The 12,500-nt window shown below is 47.3% G+C and overlaps 1 protein-coding gene across 1 annotated transcript in view; it reads right to left on the bottom strand.

The window, feature by feature from the left end:
• The window catches only part of LOC145396534 (corticotropin-releasing factor-binding protein), a 140,658-nt gene extending 129,915 nt beyond the window's left edge, over positions 1–10,743 (bottom strand). The window contains exon 1 of the mRNA XM_080269915.1: positions 10,546–10,743. Within this exon, the coding sequence (XP_080126041.1) occupies positions 10,546–10,611 (66 nt within the window). The 5' untranslated portion in view covers positions 10,612–10,743. The remainder of the gene's footprint in view (positions 1–10,545) is intronic.
• Positions 10,744–12,500: the final 1,757 nt, after the last annotated feature.

The raw sequence follows: 12,500 nt of genomic DNA, 5'->3' as shown, positions 1-12,500 counted from the left end.
ACAGAGAGTTAGAAAGACAGATAGATAGATAGGTAGGTAGATAGACGTGGAGATAGATAGACAGAGAATTAGACACACAGATAGATAGATAGATAGACAGACAGACAGACAGATAGATAGATAGATATAACCCAACCCAACTCAAATAACAAGTCAGTTCTTCTTCTTGTTATTCAGAAGAGTAATAAAGAATTGTGATTCAATTTCCACCATAGCATCAATTCCACTGAGTAATTAACCTTGGAAAATTTAATTACCTCTGTCGTCTTGTTGGTGATTCTTGAGGACACAGGGGCTTCCGTAACACCTCTGCCTAGGCGATTTATTTTTTTGTCTCTTGCACCGTAATCTTGGTTTTGATGTTATTAGTGTTGTGGCTGTCTTTGTTTATGTTGGTTTAATTCTCTCTCTCTCTCTCTCTCTCTCTCTCTCACACACACACACACACACACACACACACACACACACACACACACACACACCGAAAACCAATAAAAGTGTGGCTGTTGAGGGTAGAGTTCATTACGGGTGTGGAGAGAGAGAGAGAGGGGGGGAAGGAGAGAGAGGGGAGGGAGGAAGAGAGAGAGAGAGGGGGGGGGCAGGCCTGGCAGACACACAATTACTTGGCCAGAGAAAGAAGAAGACAGAGGAGGAGAGATAAGGAAGACGGAGGAGACGGGAGGAAGACAGAAGAGAAGAGATGAGGAAGACAGGAGGGGAGGGGAGGAAGACAGAGGAGAAGAGATGAGGAAGACAGAAGAAGGGAGGAAGACAGGAGGAGAGGGGAGGAAGACAGGAGGAAAGGGAAGGAAGACAGAAGAAGAGAGATGAGGAAGACAGGAGGAGAGGGGAGGAAGACAGGAGGAGAGGGGAGGAAGACAGAAGTATATGGAGGAAGGAATTACAAAGATCATCCAACCATCCACTCACTCGACCATACTAACAACCTTCCATCCCTCCATCCACCCAACCATCCACCCACCCAACCATCCAGCCATCCACTCATCCAGCCATCCACCCACCCAACCATCCACTCAACCAACCATCCACTCATCCAGCCATCCACCCACCCAACCATCCACCCACCCACCCAACCATCCACCCATCCAGCCATCCACCCACCCAACCATCCATCCATCCATCCATCCATCCATCCAACCATCCACTCATCGAACCATCCACTCGAAAGACACAAGTATGACCCACATAATTGAACACACACAGGCTTCCCATCCATCCCCCTTTGCTGACCTCCCCCTCTGTCTATCTATCTATCTATCTACTTTCCCTCTCCCTTGTTCTCCCCTCCCCCCTTTCATCTCTCCCTTCTCTCCCCTTCCCCACTCCCATATCTGCCCCCATCTCTCTCTCTCTACCAAATTCACCTTATAGCAATTGTAATTTTTTTTCACATCAGTACAATAATTTTCTTTATGTATCGCATCCTTCAGGCGTCTTTATTTAACACTAAGGGAAATCTCTCTCAGTAAAGGAACTACAATAAATCTCCTTTATTTTCACCCAATAAGGCAGGTGAGACAGGTAAAGATATCAGTAAAAATAAAGGTAAATTCGTCTTTGGGTTGAAGGAGTTGAGAGGAGTTAACTTTACTCCTTGGCTTAACTTTGATCATTTCCTGGGATCATGAGAGAGAGAGAGACGATCCACTTGCTCACTTTCCCACCACTTGCTCACCTACTCACCCACTTACCTACCTACCTACCTACCTACCCACCTGCAAATCTTCCTACCCAGCTACACATTTACTCATCCCTCACCCAACCACCCACCTCATTCACCCACGTATTTATTCATCCACCCACTTCCTCACCCACTCATTAACCCACCCCTTCACCACCCACTCACCTAGATAGCCTCACCCCTTACTCATGCATCACTCCATGTATCTATCCATCTGTATACCCCTCCCTTCTATCTATCTATCCACGGTGTTTTCCCTGTCTTGGTAAAACACTCCCTATCCATCCATCCACTTATCTATCTATCTGTCTATTCATCCATCCATCCATCTATCTATCCATCCATCCATCCATCTATTTTTAACTCTCCATTCTTCCTGGCTTTGCACCATCCATCCACCTACTACCCATCCATCCACATTTCATCCACCTACCTACACAGACCCATCCGTACCCTCCACCTCGTTAATCCATCCATCCACCCACCCACACACATGCCCCTCCACCCAACCACCCACCTGCATAAGCCCCTTGCACCCTTCCACCTCGTAAATCCATTAGTCCATCCACCCACATAAACCCACCCATCCAATCACCCACCCACCCACACAAGCCCCTCATTCACCCATCACCCACCCACCCGCACAAGCTCCTGCCCCACTCACCTGCTTATCCACCCACACCTCCACCCTTCCACCTCCTAAGTCCATCAATCCACCCACCCACATAAACCTACCCATCCAATCACCCACCCACTCACACAAGCCCTTCACCCACACACCCACCAACACAAGCCCTTCATCCACCCACCCACCCAAGCCTCTGCCCCACACACCCACTCATTCACCCACCCCTCCACCCTGCTCCACCCCTCCACCTAGTAAATCTGGGCATCCACTTAGCAATAAAGCGGCATCATATCAGGGAAAATCTGATAATCCTGAGGCCTTTGATGGCTAACTCTCTTATTGCCAGCCCTTATTCTCCAGCCGCCATGATGCTGAGGGAGAGAGAGAGAGAGAAAGGGAGAGAAAGAGAGAGAGAGAGAGGAAATACGCATCAATCCAGTTCAGCAAAAAGAGAGATTATAACATATGTGGGGAGCTGAGGGGGTGTTGAGAGAGAGAGAGAGAGAGTGAGAGAGAGAGAGAGATGGGATAAAGTGGGGAGAGACTTCAAAGGCTCCCCAAACTCCTCCCAGGGAAATCAAGCGCCCCCCTCCCCCATACACCCCTTCCCCTCTTTGAACTTTCCTCCCCTCCCCCAAGCTTCTCTCTTAAACACCCCCTCCCCTACCCAATCACCCCCAGGTAACCCCTCCCCACCCCACACATTTCCCCTCCCCCTTCACCCTAACCACCCTACTCAGTAACCACTTCCCCCTCCCTCACCCCCAACACCCCCACCTTCACCCCAGAAATCCCCCTCCCCCCCACCCCCCATCCTACACACTTTATCAGACGCCCCTCCCTCTCTGACCCCTCTCTCTCTCTCTCTCTCTCTCTCTCTCTCTCTCTCTCTCTCTCTCTCTCAAGTATATAACACAGAAGAGGACGGCAGGATGTTATAAGCAAAATAAATCGCTTGGGAAAAGGTGTTAGGGAGCATCTTACCCTGCGGGAATACGATCCTTGTTGTTTATATGGGGTAGTCATGATACTAATGCCTACAAATCTCTCTCTCTCTCGTCTCCTTGGTTGCTAGAGGGGAGTGTTTGAACAACCATTATGCAAGGACTGAAGCATTAAGGGGCTTAATTGGCGCTCAGTATCCCTCAGTGAAGCCTCATCACCCCTGTCTATCACCTGTCTATCTTTCTATCTATCTGTCTATCATTCTATCTATCTGCCTGTCACTCAAGCTGTTTATCTCTCACCAGGCCTGTCATTCCAGAGTTTATATTTGGTGGCAGTTATAAATACTTCCACCTATCTATCTATCTATCTATCTGTCTATCTGTCTGGCTGTCTTTCTATCTCCTCATTTATCCATCAGTCTATCTCACGCCATGCTGGTCTCACACTCTTATGTTACTGTGGACCATCTCATCTTATCAACAACCATCCAGCAACCTCTGTACCGCACTTACACCTTTCTCTTCAATATCAAGTTTCATTTACCACCATCTCTGCTTCGTGGGTCACTCTACTTTCCACGTCCTTTTCAAACTACGCTCATTCCACCGTCACTCACCAAAATATCACTTCTTCCACCTCCAGCCTTCCTTGGGTCACTCTACTTTCCACTTCCTTTTCAAACCTCCCTCACTCCACCATCACTACCCCAAAATACTTCCACCTCCAGCGTTCCTCAGGTCACTCTACTTTCCACTTCCATTTCAAACTAGCCTCACTCTATCATCACTATCCAAAATACTTCCACCTCCTCCAGCCTTCCTTGGGTCACTCTACTTTCCACTTCCCTTACTTTAATGTCAGTGCATCAGAATACTTAAATCCATCCACCACCTCCAGCCATTCTCCCTCCACCATTTTCCTTCTCCATTTACAGCCTTCAGTATGCCTTTGTTTACGTCGCCATTTAAATACCGCCATCCAGACATTTAACAGTTCTTTAAAGGTCCATGCATAGTTAAAGGTCCCAGAGTTAACGTGTCTACAGCTTCTTCTACTTCTACGTGTGTTCTTCTACCTGACTTAGACTCGAAAGTTATAATCCCAGACTCGACCCTTTCCATCTCCTGTCACTGATTTTCGTTAAGATTTTATGTGATTTTGAGACATGAGGAAAGTTTACTGTTTATACTCTGAGGTATAGCCATAGATTAACACTAGAATTATGATGCTAGTCACGAAGAAGTGCTATGGGAAGGATGCAGAACCGGAGCACTTTTTTTTTATTTCATCCCCTGAGCTGCGTGAAATAAGCCGCAAAAGGAAGAGAGTCTGGACCAAGTAAAGGCGAGAAGAGTATAGTGAATGCAGAGTTGTAGCAATAGATTAGTATTAGAATATGATGCCAGTGACGAAGAAGTGGTATGGGAAGGTTGTAGAGCCGTAGCATTGTCTTGTCACAGAGCTACGTGAAATAAGCTACAAAAAGACGAAAATCTGGGCCAAGTTAAAGTGAGAAGAGTATAGTAACCTTCAGTATTATCACCGCTCACCATTGCTCACCTCTTTCATTCCATTATTTTCCCACGTGCTTAAATTTCTCCCATAACTGTATCCATTAATTTTATGCAAGGAAGAAGGAACCCAAGGCCATAAACAGCTGTAGAAATCAGTGAACGAGCACGTGCCTACTTCACCTGATTGTCGGAACTTTGCAATGTATGTTTGGTGGCGTGGAGGGACCGTGGATTTACAGTGCCAAAGTTGGTGGGGAAAAAGGGAGACGAAAATAAAAAGATGATTACCAGGTGCGTGTAACTTTGCCCGTGATTTAGAACTGTGGAAAGCGGTAAGTGGAGCGGAGGTGAAATTGGGCGATAATTGGGTGGAGCAGAGGTGAAATTGGGCGATAATTGGGTAGAGCAGAGGTGAAATTGGTTATAATTAGGTGAAGCAGAGGTCAAATTTGGTGCTGATTAAGTGATGCAGTGGTGAAATTGTCTGATGATTATATGGAGCAGAGGTCAGATAGGTTAACAGATGATTAGATGGGGCAGAGGTCAAATTGGTTAACTGATGATTAGATGAGAGGTCAGATTGGGTCAACTGATGGCTAGAAAGTTTGCCTGTGTGAGAGGAAGTCTTGGTTGTTGTCTGGGAGTATGCAAAGACTTAATCGACGCAAAAATAATTACTCCAGAGAAAACAAGAATGAACCAGTCGCCCAATCCAGTGGGCCACGCTTTCATTCGCCCACCATTCAAGCCCGCGGAATCCTGGCTCTATCTGATACGTCAAAAACATTCACTACGTTCTGTAGCTTCACATAAACGTATCCAATATAGTCAGTCCAGACGCTGTTACGTTAATAAGGGGTGCCAAATCCCTGATCATGCGCTTCTCCTCACAACATACATCCAGCCAGCTCAGTCTCATGTCAGTCCCCTCGCCTCACCGACTTCCATACCTCTCTTTCTCACACACTCATCCACCATATCCCTCCACCTTCTCCTTGGCCTACCTCGCCCCCTCCCTCCTTCAAATTCGCTCAGATATACCTTTTTCACCTCTTTTGTTATCCATTCTCTCCACATGACCAGACCATCTCAGTACACTCTCTTCGATTCTGGTGTCCACAGACTTCCTCACTCCACATCTTTCCCGAATCACATTATTTCGTATCCTATCCACCCTCTGTTCTTCACATGCATTCCTCAGCAGTCCCATCTCCAGTGCTGTCAATCTTGACTTTTAATTTTCATGCCACACCATAGTCACAAATCCATGTGTTAAAGTTGCCACTAACACTCCCTCATGTAAACCTCGTGCAGCTGCAACACTCAAGCCTTTGTTTCTTCTTCTTCTTCCTCTTGTTGTTATTATTATTATTATTATTATTATTATTATTATTATTATCAATTCCCCAAAGCAGGAATTTCTAATATCTTTTGAGACGCGAATCAGAGGAGACAGCCTTGAACACCCCTTCCCTCCTCCTGCCTCTATCCCCAGTAACACACACACACACACACACACACACACACACATACACACACACACACACACACACACACACACACACATTCCTCCGTGATGACATTCCACTTCTCACGCGGTTCATACAGCCGCTGTGATAATAAAACCTCAAACGGTATGACGAACCAGAGTACTCAGAAGTAGGGGGCTTACCATCCACTCGTTGGATGTAGGTCTGCCTTACTTTGACTGTACCACGACAAGCCTTATTTGTATTATATATTTGAATATTTATTTTATAATGATTATAATGATGATTACTACTACTACTACGACTACTACTACTACTACTACTGTTACTACTACTACTACTACTTTAAACCAAGAAACCGTTTACCACGTTGGGTGGTAACCATATCTAAACGATTGTGGTTTAGTGGGCCAAGGCGCTTCACCCGAATGTTACCTCTGACGATGTTCATCCAAGGAGTGATTGGGTTGTCTTCCTCCCCTCTCCTCCTGTGTCTTCCTCCCCTCTCCTCCCCTGTCTTCCTCCCCTCTCCTCCTGTGTCTTCTTCCCCTCTCCTCCTCTGTCTTCTTCCCCTCTCCTCCCCTGTCTTCCTCCCCTGTCTTCCTCCCCTCTCCTCCCTTGTCTTCCTCCCCTCTCCTCCCTTGTCTTCCTCCCTTCTCTGTCTTCCTCCCCTCTCCTCCCTTGTCTTCCTCCCCTCTCCTCCCTTGTCTTCCTCCCCTTTCCTCTCTTGTCTTCCTCCCCTCTCCTCTCTTGTCTTCCTCCCCTCTCCTCCCATGTCTTCCTCCCCTCTCCTCCCATGTCTTCCTCCCCTCTCCTCCCATGTCTTCCTCCCCTCTCCTCCCATGTCTTCCTTCCCTCTCCTCCCTTGTCTTCCTCCCCTCTCCTCCCTTGTCTTCCTCCCCCTCTCCTCCCTTGTCTTCCTCCCCCTCTCCCCCCTTTCTTCCTCCCCTCCTCTGTCTTCCTTCCCTCTCCTCCCTTGTCTTCCTTCCTTCTCCTCTGTCTTCCTCCCTCCTCTGTCATCCTCCCCTCTCCTCCCTTGTCTTCCTCCCATCTCCTCTGTCTTCCTCCCTTCTCTGTCTTCCTCCCCTCTCCTCCCTTGTCTTCCTCCCCTCTCCTCCCCTTGTCTTCCTCCCTTCACCTCTGTCTTCCTCCCTTCTCTGTCTTCCTCCCCTCTCCTCCCTTGTCTTCCTCCCTTTCTGTCTTCCTCCCCTCTCTTTACAACACCAGCTCTATCCTTTTTTTTTTCATTGGTCCAGGTATGTCGCATTCGTAGCACAAGAAAATATATCATCATCATCAGGACCTCCTTTCCCACTCTAGGGCAGGGTAAGGAGCAGCAACGTCCAGACAGCCCAAATTTGCCTAGTTCAATGGGCCACGCTTCCATTCACTCATCATTCAAGCCCCCGGAATCCTGGCTCTATCGGATACGCCCAAAAACATTCACCACGTTCTGTAGCTTCACATAAACGTATATATAAAAAAAATTCTCGGTCCCCGTATTGGCGACAAGTTTTTCCCCGACAGGTCTTTCGCTTCACACGTTCGTAAATCGGTAACCGAATCGAATGAACAGAACACATGATTTTTTTTTAAATTTCAGTTCATCATCATCATCATCATCCTACTACTGCTACTACTACTACTACTACTACTGCTAATAATAATAATAGTAATAATAATAATAATAATAATAAAGACCCCCTTCACTACACGGACTTTGCCTTAACACTATAGTCGTTTGGTTATGGTCTCTCCCAATCCCGGTATCGAGCAGACCCATTGACTGCAAGTAAGGTAAATCCTAACTACATGACACATCTTTTAAAAATGGGCATTTAAATTTCCCCCAAAATGAGAGAGAGAGAGAGAGAGAGAGAGAGAAAGTAATTACGATACAAGGATTAAATTTTTCATCTTAGAGAGAGAGAGAGAGAGGGAGAGAAAGAGAGAGAATTAATTACGATTCAAGGATTTATTAGTTCTTTTTTGAGAGAGAGAGAGAGAGAGAGAGAGAGAGAGAGAGAGAGGGGGGGAATTACAAGGTTTAAATTTCTCTTTCAGTCCGATGACATTTCCAAAACTCAGGGCCAAGGGAACAGAAAATCTCTCTCTCTCTCTCTCTCTCTCTCTCTCTCTCTCTCTCTCTCTCTCTCTCTCTCTCTCTCTCTCTCTCTCTTATTTTTTACGATTTTAGACGTTGGAGAAAAATACGTCTAAAAAAAATCACTCCCGGTTCATGACGTTCAGAATCAGGGGAACATTCGAGGTTGAAAAATATATTGGAAAAAATAAGCCTGATTTTTTTTTTTTTTTCGTCTGAACTCGTATCGTTCGTTTTGTTTATGGCGACTTTCCACGCTGCTCGAACTCTGGCAGCCTCCCTGTTCAGTCCCTTATCCCTGAGGTCACCCTGCATGGCCTCGTCCCAGGTCTTTTTCGGTCTGGCTTTCACAATCCTACCCCCGACGTTCACATTTATCACTTTCTGCACCCAATTGTCATCCCTCGTCCCTTCCACATGCCCGGACCGTCTCTATCCACTCCTCCTCTTCACGACACCAATACACTCCAGTCCCATCCTTCCTCCCAAACCATCTCAATCTGTACCCCTCCTCATCACGACACCAGTACACTCCAGTTCCATCCTTCCTCCCAAACCTTCTCAATCTTCCCCTCATCACGACACCAGTACACTCCAGTTCCATCCTTCCTCCCAAACCATCTCAATCTACCCCTCCTCATCACGACACCAGTACACTCCAGTTCCATCCTTCCTCCCAAACCTTCTCAATCTTCACCTCCTCATCACGATACCAGTACACTCCAGTCCCATCCTTCCTCCCAAACCATCTCAATCTTCTCCTCATCACGACACCAATACACTCCAGTCCCATCCTTCCTCTTAACTCTTCAATCTTAAACCTAGCCCCCCCTCCCTCTCCCCAGGCCTCGCATCCAAGGGCGCACTACACATTCACCAGATCATTATCATTTCTGTGCGTTTGAGCCTACGAATATCCTCTTTCTTTCCTGCCCAGGTCATACTACCATACAGCATTGCACTCTGACACATGCCGCGTACAAAGACCCCTCAGCACGAAGGGAGGAGAGCCCTCTCAATATCAGGAGAGGCAACAGCTCCCTAAATTTCCTCCAACCATTCCGTACTCTAGCCACAGATCTCCAGCCCCACCTCCGACACATAACATGTCTCCCAAATAACAAAACTCATCCACACACTCGAGAGACACACTTGCATTATCAATCCATTCACGCCTGACATTCTCTACATGCTCTCCCCGACACACCACACACACGAAACCAGCATTATCTCGCAGTCCACCTCTAATACCACCACACCAGCCCCACCTCCAGCACATAGCAGGTCTTCCAAGTAACAAAACTCATCCACACCCTCGACTCACCAGCAAGATCAATTCATTCACGCCTGACATTCTCTACATGCTCTCCTCGACACACCACACACACGAAACCAGCATTATCTCGCAGTCTACCTCTAAATCCACTACTGTAGGCAAAAATACATTCGTGTTTGGCTTATGATTTCGAACGCGAGAAAATAAAAAAATAAATCCTTGTATGTATTGGTACCTGGTTTATAAAAAGAAATCATACTTGAGGCAAAAACACAAAGGAGAAAATAAAGGAAGGAAAAAGAAAAAAGAGTGGAGAGGGAGGGACGATGATAACGTACTGTGTCTTGTATACGAAAATCGAAATGGAAAATTAATTCGTTGTACCTGATTTAAAGACATTCAAAAATCGGGAGCACATATAAAAAAAAATCGTACTTAGAGAAATCCAAACTCGGGAGAACCCCCAGAACCCCCCTTCCAACCCCCCCAAAAAAAATGGTTTAAGACACAAACTCGGGAACGAAAGCGAGAATTAAAAAAAAAAAAAACTGGATATTCATGCCTGGTTTATGGCCAGTCGAAACTCGGGATCATTAACAAAAAAAAAAGTTTGACATTTAATTTTGTACCAGTGAAAAAATCGAAAAAAAGGATGTTTGAAATTATGGCTTGTGGCGAACTCAGACTTTGGAACGAAGCGAAATAAAAAGAGAATGTTCATTTTTTTCTGTGGGGGGGGGAGGAGGGGGCAGATCAAACTCTGGAACACGTTTGGGGAAAAACAGGGGAAGCTCTGAAACAACGTAAAAGACAAACAAAAAGTTCGAAATAGTGACTCGTGATAAATCGAAACCTAGGACTTTCCACTTTCTTTTGAACTTACCTTGGTGACGGGCGAAGTGTTGGCGCAGCAGAGAAGGCCTGCAGCCACGAAGAGCACTAGGAACATGCTGGTGGTGTTAGTATCGATGCTGGACGTGTGTATATTGATCTGTGTGTGTGCCCTGTGGTGTGGCTTAGTGGCCGCGTCTGCCCCACTGACTGGCTACGCGACCCCGAGCGACCTGGTGTTGATCGAGCGACGCGGGTCCTCGATGTGGGGCCGTGTGGGAGCCAGCCCGCCTTATATAGCTCCCTCTCCCTCCTGTCCCCGCCCCATCCATGACGTCACGCATCCTAAATTCCCCGATTGGCTGAACAAAAATCCCTTGTGAGAAATGGCGAGATCTTTCGAATGGATCCGTCACTCATGGATAGGTTAGAGATTAGTTATAAAAATTGACCCGTGTCTCTCCCCACCGGTGGTTTCCCAGAGTGAGGATGGCGAGATTTTTGGGCGCGAATTTCGGGGATCTAGCTGGCGTGGGCGTGATCCTGAGGCCGCCCACGAGTGCCAGACCCCGCCCACGCGCCGACCACCTATAAGATCATTCAAGTGAGCTAAAGGGAGCCCGCCTCTTGAATTAATGTGTGTGGTCTTCCTGCTTACACACACACACACACACACACACACACACACACACACACACACACACACACACACACACATCTTCCCGGCATGGTACACTCGCACACACAAGCATATACGCACACAGGCACATACACACACAGACACACCAACGCGAACACAAGCACACATACGCACACGAGCACGTACGCATACACAAGCACACATACGTACACACAGATAAATTCCAAAAACATTCACACTTACGTACACATGCGTACATAATTTCAAGAACACCCACACTCACGCACACGAAAGCATTAGTACACACACACACACACACACACACACACACACACACACACACACACACACAAGTAGAGGTGAGGCAGAGGGATGTCAGACAGAGGAGTAAGGCAGGGGTCAGGCAGAGGAGTAAGGCAGGATAGGTAAGGAAGAGAGGTAAAGCAGAGATATTAGGCAGGAAGTTAGGCAGAGAAGTAAGTTCAAAGACAAGTAAGTTACAGGGGCAAGACAGGGAGGGAAAGGCAGGAATGTGAGTTAGGCAGAAAGGTGGGTAAGGCAGGAATATGGTTTAGGCAGAAAGGTGGGTAAGGCAGGAATATGGTTTAGGCAGAAAGGTGGGTAAGGCAGAGAGGGTAAGGCAGGAATGTGGGTTAGGCAGAGAGGGTAAGGCAGGAAGGTGGGTAAGGCAGAAGGTCATTTAGAGGGGTTACACAGAAGAGGTGAGGCAGAGATGTAAGGCAAGAGGGTGAGGCAGGAGGAAGGGATAATCAGGGAGGGTGAGGCAGGTAGAAGAGTAGAATAGAGAAGTTAGGCAGGAAGGGTAAGGCAGAGGGATGAAACAGAAGGAAGGACAAGACAGAGAGGGTAGACGAAGGAGATTAGGCAGAAGAGGTGAGGCAGGTAGATTAGGCAGGAAGGGCGAGGCAGACGGATAAAAGAAGAAGAAGGCTGAGGCAGAAAAGGCAGACAGAAGAGGTTAGGCAGATAGGGCGAAGCAGAAAGATTAGGCAGGAAGGGTGAAGCAGACAGATTAGGCAGGAGGGGTGAGGCAGAGGGGTTAGGCAGGAAAGGTGAAGGAGACAGATTAGGCTGGAAGGGTGAGGCAGACAGATTAGGCTGGAAGGGTGAGGCAGACAGATTAGGCAGGAAGGGTGAGGCAGAAAGGGTAGACAGAAGAGGTTAGGCATATGGGGCGAAGCAGGAAGATTAGACAGGAAGAGTGAAGGAGACATTAGGCAGGAAAGGTGAGGCAGACAGATTAGGCAGGCAGGGTGAGGCAGACGGATTAGGCAGGAGGGGTTAGGCAAGGCGGGGGTGTGGCAGGCCCAGGCAGTTTCCACGAAGCCGTCCAAATAGAATAAGCC

The sequence above is a fragment of the Coenobita brevimanus genome, chromosome 38, assembly GCF_032717465.1.
Source record: "Coenobita brevimanus isolate Jiangsu-jjx chromosome 38, ASM3271746v2, whole genome shotgun sequence".
Lineage (NCBI taxonomy): Eukaryota > Metazoa > Arthropoda > Malacostraca > Decapoda > Coenobitidae > Coenobita > Coenobita brevimanus.
The sequence above is the reverse complement of the archived record's forward strand: the minus strand, read 5'-3'. Positions and strand labels throughout refer to the sequence as shown.